Below are 26,295 nucleotides of genomic sequence, written 5' to 3' on the forward strand. Positions count from 1 at the left end.
TGCCATATAAAAACATGTTTTAATGTGTTACCAGAAATGTCGTCATGTCAGGATGCCTGATTGCTGAGAACACATTTACATTCACAAGTTGCTTATACAGTTTTGTGCAGGTGATACCTTTTGCTGTCTCTGAACCTCTCCAGTCTCTCTAATAAATATGACCTACCAACTGTAAACTACATGTCTTTAATGTGCAATATTCATATGGCATCATCATTTTTTGGCTGTCAGACCATCAGTCTGAAAAATATAATCTAGCTTTAAACTGGCTCAGCAGTCACTGGAAAGATATACTCATGCATCGGGTCTAATTAAAATTCAAAAGATTTGCTGTACAGGAATGAAGTTAAGAGTGTGTTTTACTACACTACACTATCCTTAAATTAAACACATCTGTCAGAACATTTAGATATAGAATTATATAGAAAGAGCTTGGTAATACCACGGAAACAAACAAGGCTTCCTTTTACAGTACAGTTTCAGCTTACTTACTGAGCAAATTCTAAAAACATCTACAAGAACATACCCAGTATTAAAGATGTACAATGACAGTAGAAGAAAACTGTTCCTGTGGAGGTTGACTGTAAGTGGAAAAACTGAAAACTCATTTAATCCTTGTGACGTGACAGAAAAAATATTTTGATTCTCTAAACTGAGTTCAAACATTTATTTAATAAAACTGTCAGATTGACAGATTTGATTGAGTTCAGGACACATCCTGAGGACAGCTGCGTTGCTTCAAATTATTTTATTGTTAAACTTGGAATCTGTGAGTAACAGTTTTGCAAGATTTAAATAATTAATGAAATTTCCTCTGCTGTGCCATCCGTTGCTAAACTAATGCACAGTCCCTCTCTCAAATGAGAGACTGTAGATGAAACACATATATCATTCCTGGCGCTATGTGATGACTACAGCTGTTTATTAAACATGACATTCTACAAGTTGTTGTGGGAAACTCTCATCTGACAGAACATATTTCTGAACTCTGGATCACTGGATTAGGCTCATGTGGATTATATTATTGTTAAGAATCTTTCTTTAATTATGTGTCGGCACAAGTGTGCTCCTTTGGTGCCCTTGGGAAAATTGCATAAAGACTTTGTTTGAACCAGTGAGGGCCTTGTGCCTGAGGGAAAATAGGGCCTTCAATCTAGATGTTTAGGCCAACACGGATGAAAAGTATTTTAAATGCTCACAAAAATGAAAATTTGAACATCCACATTTCCCTAAAAAAACTGGACAAAATTCAATCTGAAGATTGTGTGATATGATCAAACAATCTAGGATGGCTACTGAATGGACCTTGTGGAGAGATTGTTTAGTTAACTACTATTCCCAAGGTCAAAATCTCAACTAGACTCATTGCTTCACATACATAATGTAAGATTTCACAGTGTTTTGGGATCTCATCTGTAGCTGTTCACAATGGATTACACAAAGGAGATTGTCTGCTATGTCAAATGTATAAAATAGGCAGCTTGGATACATGTATTATAAGAGATGATCATGGCTGACCAACAGTCCCAACCGAGCCTCAGCTGGGGATTTCCCCTTGGATTGTCAAGGTGTTTAAGTATTGTGGAAATCAGCCTGATAATCCTTTAGGGTACAGCTAGTCTTTGAAGGTTTTCAAAAAACAAAGACAGCGGGCTGGGAAATAAAGGATGAATCACAAGTTCTTTGTTGAAAACCAGAGGCCATAAAGTTAGACTGCATGGAGAGAGAAAGCAAGTCACGGACAAGCAAGTTTTCTCCTCTCTGTGCGGCATTGACTGTTGGTCTCTTTGAGTCGGCTGTGCACCGTGCAGCTCTGAGAGATTTATCCATTCATTTGTTGTGGCTACGCCTGAATGCACCCAACAACACACCATTTCTATTTTATTCTACTAGTCTTTCATTCTGCTGGGTGGCTCAACAGAATTATGTCCCCAACGATAATTATCAATCAAAATTATGGTCTGAAAAATGGAGGCAAAGGAAATTGCTTACCAGGGCATCAAGCAGGAACAGGGACCCCAAAAAGAAGTAGTGTGATAAGAGAGAGTGGTGAGACAAAGCAATGGGTGAGAGAGATTTGCATCTGTAAAGTGTCAGTTCTGTTGATTTCAGTCAACTTATAACAAACAGTGCCAAACTGTAGTCTTTGTGAAGAACAACTTGTGTCAAGTCAAATCCATTACATGAACTTCTGAGTTCAGTTATTTTATTATGGCTTTGATTTTAAAATTTAAATTGAGGTAATATTTATATTAATATATTAACTCTCTGATGATATAAAAGGTTTTGATGAAAAGAATGACATGAATGACTACATGCTTTATTTTTATTTGCTTTAAATAGGTTCTACACCCTTATACTCTTGAAAACATCACATACTGTAGTAGTAAATTTGTGGCCATAATTTACCCGGATCTCAATGATGTCTATGAAATAAGGAGGAAATTAAATTAAAATGGTGTATCCGGAAAGAGCGACACAATAATCATTCGAATGGGGATCACGTTACACTTTCATTCTCTCCTCAAATGTATTCATGGAGTTTAATTGTTTTTACATATGAATAGTGTGATGGTAGTGAGGATGGAAAAGAGAGTGAGTATGAAATTCAAATCCTGCCTGCTTTTTTACTTCTGCACACCTGACCAATTGCTGCATGAAGTGGGTGTGCCTGTCAGATTGCCAATTTTGAAAAGTTACAGAAATTGCAGCCCCAGTTCCACAATCAGAAGGGTATGAGGAGAAAGGGGTTTCAAATACTGTTCTATAATTGAAGTACTTTGTTTGAAGTGGACCCAAAAAGGGAGTGTGCTGCATCCACTCAAGTTCAGTGCCTAGTGTAGTGGCAGAGCAGCAGAATTAGAGGGCTCTGTCTATGTTCAAAGAACTAGAATTATAACAAATAATGGTAGTTGTGTTTCACACAGGCTTCACTACCATGGCCGTATAGACTTGCTGTGTGGAACAGATCACAAGGATGGGTCGCTTTGTTAGAGGAGTTTCCTATAAGGTATACTGTAAAATGCTGACATTGGATGGCAGACAACCCAAACAATGAGACTCTGCAAACTCAAGAAGACAAACTGTTCCACTTTGGTCTACATCCTAACTTACCAAGGTCTCTTGAAAATGCAATACAGGGTCCTTTTAGTGATGCTATGCACTGACTGAAGAAGAGGCAAATTTGTAATTGTGGATAATACCTACTTGAAAATGGGGCAATGTACAGACTAATGGTGAAAATGGTAGACTTTCAACTAGAATTCCCAACAGAGCTTTAGAGACACCCTGACACAAACAGTAGATAAAGCCTGCTGAAGGGTCAATCTCTGCAGAGATCAATTCCACTGAGGGGCATCCATTGATTGGGAGCTACCAGCAAAACATGCAGATTTTCCTGAATGTCCTTCTTTGAAGCCCATCATAAGAGAGTGGTTAGCCTCAGATGGATTTACCATGGAGAGGCTACACAGCCACACAGTACTAAGTGATGGCAGCATGTCTTGGTCTGCTGCCTAGAGGGACAGAGTAAGATGGTAGCTGGTCCCATCTCCTCAGTGGAAAATGCATTTGCCAGGAAGAAGAATGAGGACTGTGCAGCAGAGGACATTTCTTACTGGGAAGATGAAAGAACTTTTCTTCTTTCTCTTGAGGGCTGAAATTTGCTTGGCTGACAACAGCTGGTCAGGGATGGCTGGTAGGTTTGTGGCCGTGGGGAACTGCTGCCTTACTCACTTCTCTTTTAGCTGCTTGAATGTCTCATAGGTGTCAGGCAAAGAAGCACAGAGAAGAGTTCCCTGCAACACTTCCCTGTCACAACACTGAAGGGTGACGATTCTTAACCAAACTTGCCAAACATGGCAAGAGTTGTGACTCTTTCAATGGCTGTGGCAACAGCACCAGACAGTTTACCAAACTGCCCTGCTGCACAACACATAAGCTCAATCTTCTGTAATTCTCTCTTCTATTGTGGAGGCTTTAAGCGACAGTCAGGAGCACCAGCAACACAATGAGACCATCGTCAACAGGGCTATCAGAGATAGGAGATAATTCTTGTTATAGGTATTCCACCACTTTTCTTCACTTGTCAGACATTCTGACAAAGCTCACACAGAGTTTAGTAAGCCCAGTCACAACAGACAATGGCACAAACAAAACTGATTTGTGCTTCTTCACAAAATACCTGGTCCTGGAAGCTTGGTGAGGTAATGACTACTGTGGGTCATGCCATGGCTACCATTTGTTGTGCTTAGTTTTTGATACAAAGAAGAAAGCTCTTGATGCTGTATCTCAGACCAAGCTTGTAAAAAACTGAATGGTGAGACATAGCTAATATGATGGCTTCCTCTATTTTTGTTACACCAGCTCTCAACAGCACAAATTTGTGTGTCAAAGTTCACTGAAAATGAACATGAATTAACTTTGCCTCCAGGAGTGAATCCAGCACTTCCACATAAATTACTGTTTTTTGAAATTTTGTCTAAGAGTTCACTGGGATGATCAAGGTCTCAGCATGAGCATAGTAATCCTGGTGCTGCATATGCCAGATCATTCAGAGGGCCTGATATGGCTGATTTTAAAACCTGGGCATATGATGTGTATATGAGGTATGTATGATGTGGCCTCAAGTGCAAGCATCATGCCTGATGAGGATCTGCAATAGCCAGGAGACCACAGTATGAGAGGTTCTGCTGGGTGGTGTGTTGAATGAACAAAGCCATCCTAAACAATAAATGAAGGGGGATGCAGTGGCTATGGCACCCCACCTTTCATGATGGTGCATTACGCAATTTTTGATGTATGGATCCACAAGGATGTGGGGTTAAACACAGAGCCAGGTTAAAAGGCAAATGCCATGTAAAATAGAACACTCTGTTGACAATAAGACTCATATTTTCTTACTATACATTTACTAAACAATGAAAGGAAAAAAAAAGCAAAAGTTGATTTTGGGTTTTGCAGTGATCGTGTTGACCAAAGGGCCTCTGTATAAGTGGTGGGATAAAGTGAGGCCTGTTTACTGAGCACTGAGAAAACTGAAATGTTATCATGAATCAATAAATGGAGCTCCCCTGTGAAAAAACCTGCCATTAAAGAGTATTGCTTTGCCACACAACACTGCTTTCAGAATCTGGTGTGTAGGTTGGACACAAAACAAAAAAATGCAGCCTGAAGCTCATAAATCTCAGAGAAGTATCCCAGAGGAGAGAGACTTATTGTGTGGAGCTGCTGTAAGTTGTTTTGCCAGAAGCTGAAGTGAAGTACACCAAGTCAAAGTCAAGTCAAATTTATTTATAAAGTTTGACAATAGAAGGTTGTTTTCACATTCATCTGCTCAAAATGGAAACTTTCTCTGTGCTAACTAAAAATCTGAGTTTAAGGAGTGTATCTATCAGCATGATTTGTGACATCACACCTAGTTTGGAGCCAGTCACAGTCCAGTATGCAACTTACACAAGTGTGATGTGGAAACTTAAAGCCTCCAGTGCACAAACACTAAGCATGGACTGTGGAGTGAAGTAGAAGACATCTTGTATCCAGCAGTTAAACTTTTGAAATGAACAATTTACATATTCATCAATTCTGGAATTTATAATGAGGGAGAAGGAGGAGATGTCATTTTCAGGATTTTGATGAGATAATTGAACTTTTTTGTGGAAAAACCATATTAGACACAAATTATTATTCAAAGTAGAGTATTTTATATACTGAATTTGTCTGGAGGGGATCTCTATGGTATAATTAATTGGTGGTGTCTGCAAATGTGGTTTAATACTACATCAAACAATATTAGAGGTGCTACTTTATCAGACATACAACAGTAGAGCTGCTGGTCTATCTGTTAACAGTGCAACCAAATAAACTAACGTTGCAGGTAGGTGTAGGTGCGTGTAATGTTCCCCCTAAGCCTCACACCTAGATTCCATTGGGCATGGCTGCATCGCGTACCGGCTGTAACATGGTTTTGTTCCATCTTCCGCACAGCGTTATAACCCACCGGGAGTTTCAGATTCAGAGTGTTTTGATCTGGCAGTGCCAGAGAGAAGAGAGCTACCCCTCTACCTGGAAAGGAAGCCAGGGACTGGGGCAGTCATGGCAGCAGTGGAGTCATAAAATCTTGTAATTTTCCACTTCCGAGATTAATCTCTCGTTGGCCATGGTGACAAATATCCTCTGACCGGTTGACTTCTGGCCTGGTGCCACCAGTTACGACGTAATGTTGATGTAGTGATATGATATATGATCGGGTGTCTGCACAGGGTTTTATTTTGAAAATTGACCAGATGCTCTATGTCTTTCCTGTGTGCGACTTCCTGCCTGACTCATCTGATCCGTGCAGCTTGACGTGGCTTCCGTCAAAAATAGACTAGGCTCGTATGTTTAGCAGAGCAGAGCGAGGAGCCACTTCTGGGATGCTTCTGAAACATGCTGCGGCGCGTCTGATGGGATCACAAGCATTGACTAGAGTGGCTGCGATCAGATCAAGCTGTCGGAGTCTTCAGCTGCAAAATAGGTTTCAAGAGGTCCTGGATGGTCTGTGCCCTGTGGTGCATCTGGAGTCCTCTGCGGACGGTTGTTATGCCAGATGGCCTCCTTTCTCTCTGGACCAGATTTGCTCAATGCTCCTGGCTGCTGCTGTTACTGCCACTCTCCTAAAACCTCTGCTGAACCTCTCAGAGGGTCCTGCCTCCTGAGTCGATGTCAACAGTCTCTGCCTCCCAGATGGTCCAGCATTAATGTTAGGACATGTGATCATCTGACCACAAGGCTCATGATTAGAGGATCATAGTCTGTCACATATCAGTTTATACAAGCTGCACTTTCTGAATTTGCACATCTGGCTCAAATGATACTTTTTAGCCCAGTCATACTCTCTGGTCAGACTTAAGTCTTCATCCCAACCAGGCCCATCTGCTATCCATGAATCCACCTACTGTTACCTACTGTTTTTAACTCATGGACATTTCATACACAGTCCTATTGTTACAACAGTTCTTAGTGTGAGCAAGATTTGTATTCCTGATAGAATTGCCCAATAAAACCTTACTTTTAAGACAACCTCTACTGCTGTTCCCAAAAGTATTGTATAAAGTATTGATATTAAAACTACATTACAGACAACAACAAATATTTTTACACATTGAACAATCAAGCACTTTCTATGATGGCTGAAACAACCTTAAACCTAATAATTACTGTGGCCTTAACAAATTCACGCCCCCCCCCCCCCTCCCACCCGATTTTTCTGCCTCCATAATCCCTGACCTTCTTCTTGGGGAGAGGTTGTGGCCATCGTTCACAGAAATAGCCTGCTGTCATGTGGTGCTTACCCTGGGAGACAATATACCAGATGCTCTCCTGGGGGAGAGGCCTCTGCCATGATACAAAATGTATAAAACAATGTTATGTATGTGTTTGGGCTGGACAGTATGGCCTAAAGTGTTTTTTCATCGTATATGTAACATTTTTGAAGAGCAGGACAGTGAGAGATTAATGTGCTTACCAGAGGATGTTGAGCACGGTGCAGGTTGTCAAGCCTCCAAGAACTGCTCTCCGAAACCACAAGATCTGAAAGAAGATACAATACATGTGACCAGCTCAGGCAGGGTTACAGAAGAATTTTGCAACGACACAATAGGATCATATAATCCCAAGACAATTACAATGAAAGTCAGTAAAAAATAATATATTCTTAACAGCACACACAATACTACAGGCTGCACCCACCACTTGCATCCACACATTTGTGCACTTACACACCTAAACAGTGCTGGAGAGAACCCTTAAAGGCTTTTCAGTGACTAGGCCTGACGTTGTCTCTGTATGATTAATGCAAAATATCTGTGATTAATGCAAAATACCCATCTTCAAAGACACTGGGGACAACGATGTCAAAAAATATAAATCATGTACATTTGGAGTTGTTTTAGCAAAGTCAGATGTAGGTGGTTATTTATATATGAGGCAGAGTATGTTATTCTGACAAAAGACAGTGAGAAATGAGACACAGGCTGGCTGTCAGTGACAGTTTGTCAGGAGGACATAAACATCAGGGTACTTCTATGTCTTAGAAGCAGAAACAGTGCCTAACTTACAATGTCCTTCAGACATGGCTTGGTTGTGTTATGTCTCCGACGGCTGTCCACTGGAAGTGCTTCAGAAGAGGCACATCTTCAAGAGGCTTGTTCTTCAGTCATCAGATTATGTTGTTTTATTTAATGTACCTCGAGTTTTGGGCTTAATTTTAGGGCTAAGATTATTTCCATTATGCAATCTGCCAATTATTATTGAATTAAAATATTGAAAAATGCCCATCAAAGTTTCTGACAGTCAAAGGTGACATCTTTAAATTGCAGCAAATCAGCATATTTGCTTGAAAAATTTTGATTTATTGATTATAAAAAATTGTTGCAGATTAATAATTTTTTTGACTGGCTCATTGATTAATTGACTAATTATTTGCTTCTTCTTATTTTCTTTGTTAAATAAGTGTTGGCAAACTGTGTGTTTCTATAAAATGCTTTCTATGCTGTTAATTTAAGGTTGTTTGGAAGAGTCCTTGCCTACAATCAATGTCTTTAACATGCATATAGAAGACACAGTTGCAGCCTATTTGTCAACAATGTGGTTATGGATACCTTTTGCCTGTATTTTACTTTTTTTGTTATTTTTAATTTTGATAAATACTGACTTTTATATACTTTCACAAAATAATTGCACTTTTTAGAGGTGCAAGTTGCAAAAAGTTTGTGCCTTCACAATAAAGACTGACTCAGCCAGCAGGAAACCTCAGCAGGGATGGTGAAGACAGTGGCTCATAGGCCATTTCTCAATTTAGTACATTGAGTCTACAGACAAGCAGGCAGTGCAGGATGTAGTGAAAGACTAGAATTACCTGTGTTTTGTTGTGTGAGATCTGTGAGAAAAGCAGAGGCATCACGTTTACAATCCCTCCTGTTGAGACAAAACGCAACAACAAGTCAATCCCACAGACAGTGTGATATTTGCCATTTTTATTTTACTGCATGCAGACAAATATGATTTTTGATATCTTCATATGCTACATCCATCTTAGGCTTTCTTTTATGGCTCCTAACATTATTTCACTCTGTTGCAGCACAGCAGTGTGTGTTCTTAGTGTCCATATATAATATAATTAGGTAGAGTCCCAACCACAGTGATAACATGATAATCAACCAAGATTCTAACAATGACGCGGTGCCTCAGTGAACAGAATGTCAAGTTGCTGTTTGATGTGCTTCATGATGGTTCAGGCACACTATGACTGGAGAATAAACTTCTTTTATCAAATTATTGACATTATGAATCTCTTACCTAAACAATATAAAAATGACCTAAATGTATTCACATTACAATTTTCAATAAATAAATGACCAGTGGGTGGATCATGAATCATATCGGAAGTGAGCCAACAAGCGAGAAAACATAATGCAGTCATATAGTTACAGAGAAGTTACTGTTAATTTGTATCATTAAAGTAAATATGACAAATTATTGGAATATATACAGATTTTAGGTCAGATTGTCCAACGCCTACATATAATGGACAAATTAAGAGTTTTCACTTTCTACTCTGTACCATTTCTTCATCTCCAGTCTACAGGTGTTGTGTGCCTTCTTTTAAGAAGCCTGAATCCACAATCTGACTGGAGTTTGCAAAACAACAAGTGTGTTTCCAGGTGTTGGAGAGTACTACTGCATATTTGAAAATAGTTTGTGTCTCCAGAGGGAGCTGTGTGAAATCTGATAAATTGCCTCAAGTGATGTCACTTGAGGCAGCATCAGATGGGGCTGCAAGTTTGAAAGTGAAAAAAATGTGGGGTGTGGAGTTAGAAAGAACAAAGGTTACGATATTGTAACCCCAGTTCTATAAGCACAGGTGGAGCCCTCTACTGGACTCTATGGGTAATACTCCTCTCCAACCACGCGCACACAATCACTCACTGAAATTTGGTCCAATAACATTTGGAAAGTCTAGAAGAGCTGCACAATTCAATTATTTTATCCCCATTCAAGTTAGCAGAGGACTAACTAGAAGTTAGCCAGCTTGGCCAGCGGAAGTCTCTGGGTGTGCATTCAAACAGTCAGCACAGGAAAGTCCCTCCCAACATGAGATTTAAAAACTCTGTATATTGTGAAATACAGACAGATTTATCTGGCCGTGATAGGCTTAATCAGCATTGTGTGAACTTGTTTGGCAAGGGCTTGAATGTAGTGGACATTCATTTATATGTAAAAGGTCCACACCGCAGGTTTAAGTTTTGATTAAAATGACTTTACAGTTTATTGGGTCTGTACTAATAGTTATCAGTTATTCATTGAAATGAAAGTTCACCCCCTTCTCTGGGGTCAGTCCTGACATTTTATTTATTCGTATTTGAGGTGTCAGTCTACATAAGATGCATTGAAATCTGTCTCACTCTACTTTAAGAAGCTGCAAACAAACCTAAAAGCATTGTATTAGTCTGGGTTTCAGTGAGTAGTTTTAGCGTCCCATCATAGCCTGAATGTTGTTAGAAGCTTTTGAAACCTGACCAGAATGCAATTCTGAGGTAAACACAATCCTTTTTCAATCTTAGGAAAATGATTTAAAGTTTTTCTATGCTGTTCTATGCAACTAGCAATGACAAACTGCAAAGCAGCTGTCACCGCTGGCAGTTTGCATGTTCAAATGACCCTGTGAAGTAATGAAAGCTGGTAGGAAGTACAGTCAGAGCTGTCACAGGAATGCTAATGAAACAGAGCAATAACCCAATATGCTGCCACGGCTGATGTGTTGCAGTGACTTCAGGAAGCCAAAGTACTTGCTAGTGGTGTGAATGACAAAGCACACAGAAAAACACACATGCACACAATGACTGGATCTCAGACCTCTATCAGTTTTCATTTCAGTTTTTGTTGCCTTATTTAGGTCTGTGCAGCTTAACAGATTGTACACTGACTGTTTTTATGCAAAAGAAAGTATGACATCAACTGTAAGGATTACTGGTGAGGTGAATTTTCAATGCAAGTACTCGTCTCTTCTCCTCTCCTTTCATCTCCCCTTTTCATGTTTCCTGTTTTCCTGCTCCCTCTTGCCTCCGCTATTCTGCTTTTGTCTGCTCTCCACTAGTCTCAGCTCGTATCGAAAAAAGGGAGGATGAGGAGAAATGGGAGAAAAGAGGAAAACCCTCTATCAATCCCTCCCATCAACGTTTATGATGTTGTGTCAAAGGCAAACAAACAAAAGTCAAATATCTTAAATATATCTATACTTTAGGCAGGTTCAGTTCAAGTTGTCCAAAGATACAGTGATAAACACACATCTGTATATTTAAGTAAGATTTAATTAATATTCCTTACGAACTCAATTCTACTGGGGAGAAATGTTTGATATACCTCTTCCTTGGTGGCAGGGGTAGCTTGATTTTTGTCTCAATATTCTTTTTTTCAATTTAAGATCCTTCCAACAAGACAGATGCTTTTCAGATTAGATTTATAAAACAGTCAAAATGTTGTTCCTGTAATGTTGATATTGAGGATGTGATGCATTTATTTTGTCCTAATGATGTTGCCTTGTGGGTGAGATAGCTAGAACTATGTGTATGTGCCCACAAACAATAAGACTTGACTTGAAAGGGGGTAGCTGTCTTGTCCTAAATGTTGTTGCACTCTTGGCTAAAAAAGAAAAAAAGAAAGTTTGTAATTTTATTCTGGAGGGCATAAATACAAATAGACAATGAAAGCGAAATGATTATTAGAGGAAATGTTTTGAATGAAGTTGTTTTTATTTTCTTTTTCTAGAACAATACTTTTTATTTAGATGTGCGGGATGTAACATTTATCTTGTCTCAGTAATTATGATATTTTATTCATAAAAAATAGGAAATCCACACACTCATTACTCAGATGCATTTATTTCAACAAATGAAGGCTAAGGAGAAGAAACCACCTCACTGGAATAGGTGTGCGTTTTCCCTCAGTTTTTTATTATTAATACATACATACAATCAACATATTTTAAAAAGGTACATTGCCATACATCCCACTGAATGTCAGTGGTAATATTTTCAGGGTGTTTGACAAGATTTCCATCACAACGCTATTTCTTATCACTGCACCTTTTTCACATTGTATTTTCTAATAGAGCACTATATTTTGGCCATTTTCCTGTGACCATAACAATTTGTTTTCCAAATCTGGTGGTCAAATCTAATTATAGGTAGCAGGCGCAACATCACAGGCCTTCAGTACTCTTGGCCCAAAAAAAAAGGAAGTTCTGTAAAAGAAGGAGCATGGACTGGAAAAAGAGGAAATTCAGAAGGTCAGGAAGATGAAAAGATGAAGACAGGAAGGAAGAAAGTACAAAGCTGATTCTCACCCAGAGCTACTGTGCCCATTAGGAAAGGTTTCCCCATCTGACTGAAGTCACTGCTGCTCTGAAGTCCGACCTCTGACCCCACCGCAAATGTCACAGCCACCTGAGACACACAAACACACACAGGTCTTCTGTAACAGGATGTTTGCAACAGCAAAAGCAATTGTAAGACTCATTCTGTCAAGTCAATATCAAGATGAAGGTCTTGCGGGAAGGTAATTAAATCCTCCACACCAACACAAACAACACAGGACAAAACAGCAAAGATGCATGTACATTTCAATCTAAGACAAACAGTAGAAGAGGATGTTAGATGGTGTCTTATTGAGGATTGTGACTGCTGCAGGTGATGGACATGTTGGCAAGTTGGGAGCTGCTGAAGTTTTCCCTCAATCAGCCTGTGGAACAAAATTACATTTACATATATCAATCTAACTTTAGATTAGGGACAAATGCACAAACCATGACATAAAAGAAAAAGACAAAATTCAATTAAAGCAGAAAGGAACCATTATGGGTTCATTAACTTTAAAAGTTCTTAGACAGTCCCACAGTCTACAGTCTACCAACTGAGCTCCTATGAAAAGTCCATTTGAAATCAAAAGTTTTGTAGTTTTACACATCTGTAGTTTTCCACTCGTGCTTTACATGACGTTTACGAGCCAGGACTTCATGGGCTGCAGCATGGGGACTTAATCACATAATTATGTCCTTTATAGTTCAAACAGATGAAGGTTGCTGAGAGCGGTGAGAGCTCTGCAGTCCCTCTCAGCTCTAACTGACGATTCTCCATGGGTTCGTCAATACTTATGACATTTTTAAAAAATTATGAGAATATGTAAATATAATGTAAAATATAAGTGCAGCTTTAATTTATTTCATATCTAATCTCCTTTGACTTGTTGTCCTGCACCTGTGATTCACTTTCAGATGTACATACAGCACAAAACTCCCTGTAGTGAAACACTGACAGCTGCTTCAAATGGCTGGAAGTTGGCAGAAATGTAAAAGAAGAAATCAGTTTTGCAGAGAGTAGACAAAGACACAAACCAACAGCTGCAGGGTCAGAAAAAACATTTTTTTTATTAAGTTTGTCCTGTTAGCCTGTGATTTAGACAGCTTAAACTCAATTTTGTCTTGTTTCAAAACTCACTTCACCTAACTGCTGCTATGTTTCTCAATCCACTGGTAGCAGGTAAACTGGTGGTTCTGTGAATCTTGTATTTGACCATTTAGCTGCAAACGTCACCTAAACAAAAACACTTTAAATTTGCCCCTACTCATTCATGTGCACTTAATCTCACAACAAACGACTTGCCAGATTACACTGCAGCTGTAATTATTTCTTGCCAAATAATCAGTCCTCAAATTCATGAATTTAGTTTAGGTTACTGAAATTCGATCTCAAAATAATTCATGCAGGAGTCTTGTTTCTCACCCTGCAACCATGACACTGAAGAAATGCCTTCATCAGCCATATTCGGCTGATTTATGTGTTGTGCTGTCAAGCGCCATCGCTATTACAGCAGTGTCAGAGTGGAATTGAACACATTTACACTGACAGTTGAAGCAGAGATGTTTGTGTGAAATTATAGTTGACAGATGTCCCCTCTGACAGATAAAGGTAGTCTGTGTTAATATGGAAGTTATTCAGTTTAACGTTAATTATGACACTTGGAGGAAATAAAACGTTGATGTACCACCGTGCAACCTCTATATTCTGGATCTGAAAGTACTGTGTGGAGAAATCTATTCAAGTCCCCCACCACACAGAAATATGTTTTTCTTTTTGTTCCTACAGTTGAATGTTTGAGCTTCACTGTGCAGAATGATGTATGTGCAGAGTTTGACACTAGAAGGCTTAACATTCATCTGCTGAAAGAGTAAACTTTCTCTATGCTCATTGAAAATACCAGCATGATTTGTGACATCACAACTAGTTTTAAAGCCTATTGTGGTCCAGTATAAAACTTACGCAAGTGTGATGCTGAAACTTAAAAACTCCAGTACACAAACACTGAGAATGAACTTTACAGTGAGGTAGGAGACATCTTGTGTCCAGCAGTTACCAGCAGGTATGAAATGAAATATATTTGCATATTCATAGATTCTGGAATTTTTACTGAGAGAAGGGGGAGATGCCATTTTAAGGATTTTAACTTGGTAATTATACCATTTTTGTGGAAAAAAAACATATCAAACATGCAGTGCTGTTCCAAGCAGAGTATTTTTATGTCTTAACATGTCTGGAGGGGATCTTTAAATTACTGGAGTAGCTCAGTAATTACCTGCTAGCATATGATTTAAATCATCAAACCCCACGATATCTTGCATTGTAATCAGAAGAAATGGCCCCATCTAGGCAGATCACTCTTTCTTTAGCGGTCTCTGTTGGTCCTTTGTCAGCATGTTGATCAGAATGCAACGAAACATGATGATTTAATGCAGATTTATGAAAGTGAAATAGATTTCATGGAGCAGAGGCTTGTGGCTTTTACTTTCAGTTTGTTGTTTGTTGGAACAGCTGGTAACAGCACAGAGCAGGACAGATGTCTATGCATCTGTTAAAACTGGACAAAATGTAGTTGAGTACATTACAGTGTTATACGCTGAGGTGCCACCGCATTAATGGTGGCTTGTCTACTTCCACCTGCATCTATAAGCAAAGTGTCAATAGTCTGGGAACAAGGGATAAAGATCTGTGTTGAGAGGGACAAAATCCACTCTGGATGCTTTGGTGAGACCACTCAGCTACCTCGCTGTAGACACAAACCAATGTGCAACATTTAGAGAGATAAGTGAGCCCTGTGTATGTGTGCCCAGAAAATAGAGTAACCTTTGTGTCTTAGTGCAACTAAGACACACTCTGGTCTCTTTCCTAATGGAAAAAGAAAGATGTGAAAATGCTGGAGATGAAGATAAACTTATATTTACTATTTTCCAGCCAGGGGTAAAAAATTGAGGTGAAGTAGGAAAACACAAGAGAGGAGTGGAGTGAATAAGCCAAATAATTGAGACAGAAGAGGGGAGATGTGTGTTGAGGAGGAGAAAAAGATGAGTCCAGGAAGCGCAGAGAGAAGTGTGAGGAAAGTGTTGACAGGGATGAAGGCAGCGAGGATGAGGAGGAATGACAGAAAAAAAGAAAAGGAAAGGAGAGATGAGAAACAGGAAAAGAAGATTGGTTCTAATGACGTGAGTAAATTCCCGTTTGTCAACTAATGCTTTTTAGATGGACTGAAACCTCAGTTAGACCTCTTTAAAAATCTTTGAGAAATTGTCTCATCATCTCATGGTGGGCAGTTTCATTAGGGCTTGGAGGAAGAATGGACCACATTTTACTTAACCACACACACGCACCATAAACCTGACTGCATTGTCCTCTTCCAAATGATTTGGCCGCCTTGCACCGGGCTGCAATATTCCCCTGCTGTCACTGGGAGCCAGCATTAAAGGTTCAATGACAACTTTATTAGAGGTGAGAGTCTGGAGTCTTAACCAATTATAAAACCTAAATAAATGTCACACTAATTATTTCCAGAAAGCCGTGAAATTGCAGTCGATTCTCCATGAATAATCTACCTCCCAACACAATTCCACAACTCGATGCGTGTGATTCATTTAAAAGTGTGTGTGAGCATGCGTGTGTGTTTGTGTGAGTGTGTGTGTGCGCGAGTGAGTGTGTGTGTTCATTCACCTTTCTATGTGGGGGTTGATGCAATGGCCAAAGCTTCATTCCGGCCTATTTCACAAAGACTTAATAGAGTTCTTATCAAGGTGTATCAACTTCATTTGGGCTCCAATGTTATTTTATTTAACTGGAGGTTTTGTGTGAAGCAATCAGTCAGATGTCAGGCCAACAGGGGGCTGCTTGAGCAGCACATTGATTTGGATGAAATTATAGAGATGAGAGGTGAGGTGAGGTGAGGAGAGGGGACAAAAGGAGAGGAGAAAAGACAAGAGGGGACAAGACAACATGAGACAAGAAGAAAGGAGACAAAAGGAGAGGAGACAAGACAAGTGGAGAAGAGAGGAGAGATGAGGAAATGAGATGCGATGAGAGTAGAGGAGAGGAGACAAAAATAGATGAGACAAGTGCACTGGAGACGAAAGGATACGAGCTGAGACTAGTGGAGAGCAGACAAAAGGAGAATAGAGGAGGCAAGAGGGAACAAGAAAACAGGAAACATGAAAAGGGGAGATGAAAGGAGAGAAGAGACGAGAGGGAACGAGCAGCACCGGCCTGCCCTATATGCTGAATACGCTATTGCATCCAGCAATCCTTTTTTTTAAATAAAGAAAGTTGCTGGGCAGAGGCAAATTTTATAAACAGGCAAGGCAACTGCTTGGGGCCCCCAGCATGAGGTGGCCCCCGAGGGCTGACACACACTGTCTCAAAATGTGGGAATTCCCCTTAACTGCGGCACCATTGCAGCGACAACCAGTACTAGGAAACCCCCCCCTAAGGGGCCCCATCTCATTGCCATCTCTGTGACCAGCGCAAGTTTGTTTGCATTGACTGTGTAAAAGAGAGAGGAATTATCCATCCAGGAGTGAAAAAAGAAAGAAAAAAAAGGAAGAAGAGAAAAGAAAGAAGGACAGTGGTGAGTGGAGCAGATAATGACAAATGATGGTAAATGATTATTGATGATAGAAAATGGTAAGATGAAAAGTTAGTTACCAAGGACACATGATGTCATGTAACATGTAGCCTCACTAACGTTTTAGGAATTGGCAAGAACTTGACTGATGCTGTCAAGCAAGCTGACAGATTTTGGTTGCTAGCTTTTTACATTGAGATTATATAAGACTAATTAAAATCTAATGTAAACTAAATGAATAGTTTTAGCTTTCAGCCTATAAAACTGATTAAAGTTAAGTAAGTCAAATGGAATAAATTCATAAAAAAAGATGTTGCTGGGAGACATAAAGCCAATCAATGGCTCTGACTTAGTACAGGGGGGTCCCCCCTGTCCTCATAAAACAAATAATAGTTTTATATATAGTTAAACTATATACTGTGTGTGTGTGTGTGTGTGTGTGTGTGTGTGTGTGTGTGTGTGTGTGTATACACACACAATTTTATTTCACAGCTCTTGGCTCCAGGCAAAGTAATGTGACTAAATATGAGACAAAAAGGACATGATGAGAGGGGATGAGAAGAGAGGAGACCAGGAGAGAGAAAAACAGAAGTAAAGATTTGCATCTGTTGCTTTGATTATTTTTCTCTTGATGGAAACTTAACATTTATTAATTGAAATCAGTTTTACACAACCTATAAAAATATTTCTCACACATACACAAAATGTACTATTTTGCAGGAGTTTTATACTTCATTTAAAATCCTCCTCCAATCAAAATGTGTTTTTATTCTTCTTCCTTCAGTTAAATGTTTGCACGTACATCATTCTGCACAGTGAAGCTTAGAGTTTAAAACTCTTAAAGGCTGTTTTCACATTCATCTGCTGAAGGAGGAAAGTTTCTCTGTGCTCACCTTAAATCTGAGTTTAAGGCATGAGCATTATTTATGACATCACAACTAGTTTGGGCCAAATGTGGTCCAGTATGCAACTTACATAAGTGTTATGTGGAAACTTGAAGCCTCAATTGCACAAACTCTTAGAACGGACAGTGAAATAGGAGAAATTTTGCATCAGTAGTTACATTTTTGAAATAAAAATATTTACATATTCATAGATTCTAGAATTTTCCATGAGGGAGAAGGGTGTTATCTTCTGAATTTTTAAGGAGGTAACTGAATTTTTTTGTGGAGAAACCATATTGGAGTAAATAGTTAGTCATAGCAGAGTATTTTTACATGTCTTCAAATACATCTGGAGACCTTTGAGAAGGAGATGCTATCCTTGGTAACAGTAAAAGTACACTAAATGAAATTGTTATATACATGCATAATGTCTGATTTGCTATAGTAGGTATGATGTAAAGAACTACTGGAACTTTGGAGAAAACACTTCAGTCTGGTCAGAAAATGGAAACACATAATTGATTGCTCTTAAAGGCATGTAAAGGGAGGCAGTGACAGGAATAGTTTCCACTTTTAGTGTCCTGGAAGGAAAACAAACTGCTGATGTGTCTGTCTGAAAGCCATTAAGTTGCTTACATTGACCTTAGTCTCACTAGAATCAATCCCAATCATGAAAACTGCCCTGGAGGCTGCTTACATGTCTGTCCTTCACTGTCACAGATCTCCAGTGAACTGTTACAGTATTTAACTCTTGCCAAAACAACACTCAAAATTATAAGTTATTTACTACCAAGGTTTCACATTCCCTTTTCATAAACTTGACTTAAAAAGACCTAGATGCACCAATCTAATTTTCACTTTCTCAAAGTGTTTTTGCAGAAGAGAAATATCTCCCTGAGGCCAGTGTTTGGAAATTGGAATAAATTATGGGCTGCTTTATTTAGGATTATGCTCCTGAGAAGGGAGGTAATCAAAGAGACTCCAGCACTGATTTCGTTTTGAGAATGTGCTGAAATCCTGGAAAATGCTGAAAAAACCATTTCCATACATTTTCTGACTTTTAATGTGACAAAGAAAAATAAACAAACACAGTATGCAACTAAGCAATCATGTTATGTCTCTGTTATACTTTAACAACCAGTAAACCAAGTAGCCAGCAGCAGAATTTTGTTACATTAATTTTTACTTTCTGTAAACTGGCAGTGCAGCCCAGTCAGAGGTACCTTCCAACACATAAGCTAAGAAGACACAACATGGGAGTAACACAAATTTGGAGGTACAGGTGGTGTATTCCTCTTCTTTTGGTGTTAACTGTAACAATGAATTATTTTAATGTTAATGAATAGCACTGGAATTATGTTATATACATACTGTATATGTAAATGCCTGTGGGTTTACACAGAGAAGGGTATTGTGGGTAACTATAGGTCACTCAAAATAATACTCATGTTTTTACAAATATACTACCATCTTACATGTTCAGCTATTTGCAGCCAAGAGAAGCATGTTCCAGACATAATGCTTTACTGTTCTTCTAGATCAGTGAGCTCATGGTATTTCATTTTACTTATTATCATATATTACATATTTTGTCCTTGCAAGATAATACAACCTTATCACCTGACAAGAACACAGATATTGGACAATTCTGCAAAACTCCAGATTATATTCAGTGAATTCTTTTTTACAGCCATTTCCATATTTTTAAAAAAATGTGTGTATATATATATATATATATATATATATATATATATATATATGTATGTATGTATGTATATATATGTGTGTGTGTATATATATGTATATGTATATGTATATGTATACATATATATTAATATAAGCTGTCTACAATATCTGTGCATAGCACCTGGGATGCGGTAAGGGTTAGGGAAAGATCAAGGTTAAGGCAAATAAACTGTGGTTGAGATACAGTTAAGGTTAGGCAATACTTAGTTATGGAAAGATCGTGGTTACCCTTAATTTAAAAAATGCATAGCAGGTCAGTGACAGGACACCAACTCCAATATCCTGCATGAAAGTCATACTACACACCCATCCACCACCCTTACTTTCTGCCTCACTGCATAGACCTCACACTACTTTATACATTGGTGCTGAACAATAACATTGGACTAAAATTGTGAGGTTTTGAATCATCAAAGATGGCTGTGATTCCAGTGGATACTGGGCTGGATAACAAGATAGTTGGGAGGATGATATCACCGTGGCTAGAAAAACCATCATGTGTTTGAGAAGAGGGGACATCTCTGATCACCTCCTCTTTTCACAGAAATTGTATTTCTTAACTCAACACAGGTGTTACAACTGCCTGAATGCTTCATATAACAGCACCACAGAACCTTGGCTGTTTCAGGAAGGGAAGTCTGTCTGGAACAAGAACCCTCTCTATTTGTATGTAGGCCAACATGATATAATGTAGTAATTCTACACTGAAAAAATGTGACTCACTTATGTAGAAAAACAGTAATGTCCTTCATGGCATTCCATTCCATTCTGTCCATCCTAGCAGTAGATTTTCTTTTTTCTCTTTCTTTTTTCTTTTTGTGGTGACTTCAGAAAACAAAAGAAATATCAGGTTGTTTTGAAGTCAGAAATTTCCTGTGTGGTGTGTTTTCTGTACTTGGGTCCAGTTAAGCAATATTAAAACTACAGGGATAGACAGCTGAAAGACAATGTTTTTGCTGTTTTAAATTCAAAATAACAAAAATACTGTGGCTTTTCTTTAAGGAATATTAAAAACTAAAGTGGCCCAATCCTATTTCCCAGGAAATATCAATCTCTATTAAGTGCAACAAAAAGTTGATTGGTTGTGTCTGGGAATGACTAGTTTTTCTGTGCATGCAACTACTGAACTGTGCAGACAATCTAGACAATATTATTTTCTTGTCAATTAATCTGTTATTTTCTTGACTGATTGTTTAGTCTATAAAATGTCAACAGTCCCTCAAAGCCCAAACTGACATCTTCAAATGTCTTTTTTTGTCCAATAACAGTCTAAAAAGGGGAAGCAGCGGATCTTCACATTTCAGAGGACAGAACTAGTGAATCTTTAGCATTTTAGCAATACTAGCAGCATGGCTCCAGGGATGGTAATGTTGGTCTGTCAGTCAGTCCACCATTTTCTGTACAGACTGACATACCTCAACAACTATTGGATGGATTGCCATGAAATTTTGTATACACATCCATACATGGGATGAATCCTACTAATTTTAGTGAACCCATGACTTACTCTAGTGCAATCATGAAGTTCGCATTTGTAGTTCAGAGTAAAATATCACAACAGCAGTCAGATGGATTGCCATGAAATTTACAAAAGATTACAAGGTCCACAGAAGACATATTAGGACTTTGATTGGATCTTCTTACTTTTCCTGATATATCTCAACATCTCCTTGTGGGATTGGCACATTTGGTACAGACATTAATGGTTCCCAGATGATGTATTCAGATGACTTTGGTGATCCTCTGATTTTTCCTCTAGCACAACAATGAGTTTGAATCATGTGATGAACACTTGCTTTATGACCAAACACTGCAAAACTAATGACATTCCCATTGGTCTGAACTGTACTTTTAGTACTGTTTAGTGCTAATTAAATGATAACACAATAAACCAAAATGGTGAACATGGTTAACATTATACCTGCTAATGCTAACTAACTGAAGTACAGTCTTACAGAGCCCCTAGCATGGCTGTAGACTCTTGGTCTTGTTTCCTGATAAATGACCTGAATGAATAATTGATTGTCACAATTGTTGACAATTCATTTTCTCTTAATCAAGTAATTGATTAAACAGCTAATCTTTAGCTCTAGCTGTGTTCTAGCTAAGCGATGTATAGCTCATTACATACTCTGAACACTGTTTTATGTATTTTTTGGCTTCCATAATGAATAGTTTTAGACCCAAATAATTCAAGTTATATATACTGTAGAGTATTTTAATAGAATAGACATAAAGTGCTTTTTCAGTAAAGGCACAAATTACATTAAAATAATCCACATTACATTGGCTTTGATGCCTTACAGTAGTCACTGACTGAAGGTCATACTTTCCCCACCTTTTTATTTGCCATGGCATCACTTATTAAATTCCCTTTGTCGCTTTCTCTCTGACCCCCCTCTTGGCAGCTCAGGGTCTGGAAACTGCTGTTTTCTTTCGAAGTATACCAAGATGGAAACATTAATATTTCAGCCATAAAGAGAAAAATCACATTTGCTGGGCCATAAATGGCTGGTGCTTGATGATAGTGTGTTTTATTCTGGTGCAGTTGGCCTTGCCTGCCTGGCTCTCTTTCATATTGATGCAGAGTAGAGGGAATGGCTCTCGGTGCCCTGCTCCAGTCCTGAACCTCTAAATCTTAATACCTCCCCCTGTTTGGGGCTCTAGGACACATTTTTCTTATACTGTATGTGTATGTGTGTGTGTGTGTGTGTGTGCATTCAGATACATGTGTAATTGAGTTTCTGTGTAAATGTCTCCATCTATAGGGCATAAATGAAACAACAACCTAACCAAAACAAAACCAGTCAGCGTCATTTGTTGGTTTTTATGAGGTGTTCAGATTATTTTGTCTACGTCCTTCTAAAACTATGCCCCAGAGGTGACTGCAGGATCAAACAAACACCTCTGTGACACAGACTCACTTTTTATGTTCAGGCAAGGATGGACAACTGTGTGTTTGTGTTTGTGTGTGACAGCATTTATGGTGTTTTAAGGGTGTGTGTGTCTTATCTGGGCAATCAAAAATCAATCTGTCCAATTTATCCATTGTTCTTCAAGGACAGAATATCCTTTAGGGAGTCATAAAGGTTCCACTGGCTGCCTCCTCCTCTGGAGAGACAAAGTCATTGATCTTATGTGGTGGTAGTGTATGGATAGCCATTCTCCCAAAGCCCCAACATATATTCAGTCATCCCGTTTATGGCATATTAGGATAGGCACTGGCCACAATATACATTGTAAGCCAAAATGGAACACCTCAAGTTTCCAGATGTTTGAGTCATACTTGAGGAGTAAGATAGGTGAAAATTGAAGCAAAGACTACATGGTGGATAATTTTCAATCCACAGTGTCTTGAAGAGAAAGTGAGAGCATAGTTGTTTTTTATGAGTAGACTTTGTTTGATATTGTGTGTTCATCAAGACTTAATGATGGTGAAATTGTCAAATGGACTCCCAACTGTGCTGATGCTACGCTTATGAACAATTACGGGCTGCTATGGTGTCAAACTGAACTGTTGCTGACTGTCATTCTCTCTGTCAAACACGCATGTTCATAGACACCTGGTTAGGCCAGGTTGTGAGTTAAAACATGCATTTTTGCATTGATTTTCTGTAAGCTAGAAAAGGCACCCTTTTCAAAAGAAAGACAGTGCTTCTTTACATATCAGAGAGCCTAGAGGACTCATGCCAGCCAGCTCCAAATGTGAGACCAGTGTACTGATAAAGAATACTGACTGGAGTCCAATCTTTCGGGTTCTGGAAAACAACTGTTTTCAGTAGTAGTAAGGAAATTGGTGAGTAGAAACCAACATTTGACTTCGGAGAAGTCTAATTAGCTAAATACTATACACCTGTGTGTGTGAGTGTATGTATGACAGTGAGGGTCAGGGCTCATATTTATCAAATCTCTAAGAATTTAACTTATGAATACTCATAAGAGCCGTATGAGCAAAGTTCTTCCCTGAGTGTGATCCATGAAATATATTTATCAAGCAACTTCTTTCTGAGAAGTGTAAGACTATGGCTACGTTCAGACCGAAATCAGTCCTGTGTTCAAACAGAGCTGTATTTGTGGGGGGGCGTGTTGGTTAGAGTGAAATAAAGACATATGATCCTGGTAGTCCAGTTGAAACTACAGAGTAATGCGTTTAAAGGATTATAACTGTTTGAAGGCTTAACACGGTTCCTGAACACCTCCAGTGTAGAGACACAGACAGAGCACTCACTGCTCACTCACACTAAGAGCAGCTCTCCAGTGATCATATGAGTAATGAAATGTATACTCTGAGCAGGAGTAACCAATCAGAGACAAGGGTTTACCATACGTCTGCCACAGTATTTATTTTAAATTTTACTCAGTGATATTTTTTGGGGAAAAAAAAGTTTTAAGTTTATCCTCTTTGTGTGTACCTCCAGTAACAATTAACATGTGAAACAAACAACAATCTAATACATTTATAACGACTTTTTTATTATTTTTCTTATTTTTTACTAGTCCATGATGTCTCAGAAGGTGTGTATTGTAACACAGCTATCTATGATGTACTCTTAACCAAGTTCAGAGCCCTCTGGAGCTTTCCTTAGAGCATTTTAATTTGAAACAAATTTGACAAATAGCTTTCATTGTTAAGTTTGCGAGTAGGAATAAAGGTGAAGGATTTTTACTTTTATCTTCCACTTCCACAAAAATGTACTTCTAGCAGTTTTGATAAATACGGGTCCAGAGCTCAAAAAGTTAATTCCTACGGGTTAGTTTTTGATATTCTGATGGAAAGAACACACTGTGATTTACATTATGTGTACAAAACAGTTTCAAATGTGTTTTGCTGCCAGGATTGCCACTGGGGGTGGGACACTGTCCACAGGGAACGAAGCTGGGAATGGGCCCTAGGTTTGTCGCAGGGCCAGAGGTGGGGCTGGGATTTTCATCTCCATTACAACAGGGATACTAGCTTGAAGGTGTGTCTTTAACTGACAACACGCTTGTCTTGGGTCGATGACATTTAAAAGCAGCGCCCTCGTTAGCGCTGTTTACTCAAGCCCCCAGAAGTGTGCCGGTGTGTGACTAGTGGTCAAAGGAGCAGCTGTAAAACGGTGGATACAACGTTTCAGAATTTGATCCATTTGATGAATGAATGAAACAGAGTAGAGAGGGATTATCTTCCTTTCAACCTCTTTTTGAGTAGTACTATGATTAGACACATTAGGACAAAAGATAATAAATTCATCCTTCTGGCTACTTAACACACTGTTTCTGTCAGAGAGTCCTAGAGGACTATTAAAACGAACAACATGAAACTCTCTTAAAACCTCATCAACTATTGAACAAGCACAAGCAGTGCAAAAAAGCAAAACTTAGTAATAAAATCATTAAAATTTTCAGTATTTATCCTGGCTTGCCACGCTGGACTTTAAGAAGCTGCCACAGGTTGATCATAAAGGATGGGAAACATACTTTATAGGTAAGCTATATAGTTTAGCTTGATAAACAGTGAATCTATCCTTCAGAGAAGCATACACTACGTTGGTTCACTGAGACAATTTTTCTTAGTGTTAAATGTTGTACTTTTTTATAATGACAGTTTGGATGCTCCTCCCAAAAGACCACAAACTGCCAAACTACTGTCTTGTGTAACAGTAAAAAGGCCATGACTGACTCTTGCTGCCAGTGGGATATAACTAAATAAAACTGACATTAATCTCTTCTAGTACTAATCCCTATAGCATCTGAACATCTGCCAATATGTCAATGATTTGACTGAACAACTATCATGGTATATATGCAGCAGAGGAACAAAGTTGGGCATACCAGAAAACTGAAAGCTCTGTCCTTGGAGGATTCTATGTAATGAAAGAATTGTGACAAACTGTCAGCAGCAACAACAATGCCAAAGTCAAAGACAGGCAAGGCCAGTATATGAAAAAAATAAAAGGAAAGCTGTGTAAGCATTTCTTCCAGTGACTAAACAATTTTTCAGTTTCAGTTTTTCAGTTAGCAAGTAATGTTTTAGGAAGATGGAAAGAGTTACAGAGTTCTCAGACTGAGACACCAAGCAATAACAAATGGCACATAACACATTAAGGTATTTTAAAGTTGCTGGCCCCAATTTTGAAAAGTTATTGTCTATTTAATTATAAAGAGGCATTAGGGATTTCTCCACACTAGAAAAAAGTATAAGGCATTAGGTTTATGCATTAGATTGTATCTACGACAAATTAAAAACTGGGTATTTTGCTGCATTGTGACCTTAAACTGACCTTAAAGTCCTTTGAGATTGTGGAAACTATAGTAAATTTTTAAAGGCAAATTTCCATAAAGTTACATAATTACTCACGTTACAAGTATAGTATCTCTATGTTATGAGTTATATTCATTTTGGGCAATCCCACACCTTCAGATTTACATTTAATGTCAACATTAAGTGACAAAATTAACGCGTAATCCATCCAAAAGTTGCTGAAAGTTGTTTCACAACCTGTGGGCTTCTGTGGACTGGCTAGTACCAGGTCAGCATTTCAACCATGAATGTCTCCACAAAATTTAGTGCCAATCCATCTAGAAGATGTTGAGATATTTCACTAGATGAGTAAGAAAATTGACCTGCAGGTGACACTACAGGAACGATTGGCGGATCCGCAATATCAATAGGATTCATCCTCTGGGGAAAATTAATGTCTACACAAAA

At 38.6% G+C, this 26,295-nt stretch overlaps 1 protein-coding gene across 2 annotated transcripts in view; it reads right to left on the reverse strand.

Moving 5' to 3' along the window:
- The window catches only part of si:ch211-51h4.2, an 86,630-nt gene that overhangs the window by 27,006 nt on the left and 33,329 nt on the right, over nt 1–26,295 (reverse strand). For both annotated transcript variants that reach the window (XM_044360580.1, XM_044360579.1), the window contains 3 exons: nt 12,383–12,482; nt 8,897–8,955; nt 7,505–7,569 (listed from right to left, as the gene is read on the reverse strand). In XM_044360580.1, the coding sequence (XP_044216515.1) occupies nt 7,505–7,569; nt 8,897–8,955; nt 12,383–12,482 (224 nt within the window). The remainder of the gene's footprint in view (nt 1–7,504; nt 7,570–8,896; nt 8,956–12,382; nt 12,483–26,295) is intronic.

Source organism: Thunnus albacares, chromosome 9, assembly GCF_914725855.1.
Source record: "Thunnus albacares chromosome 9, fThuAlb1.1, whole genome shotgun sequence".
In the NCBI taxonomy this organism is placed as follows: Eukaryota; Metazoa; Chordata; class Actinopteri; order Scombriformes; family Scombridae; genus Thunnus; species Thunnus albacares.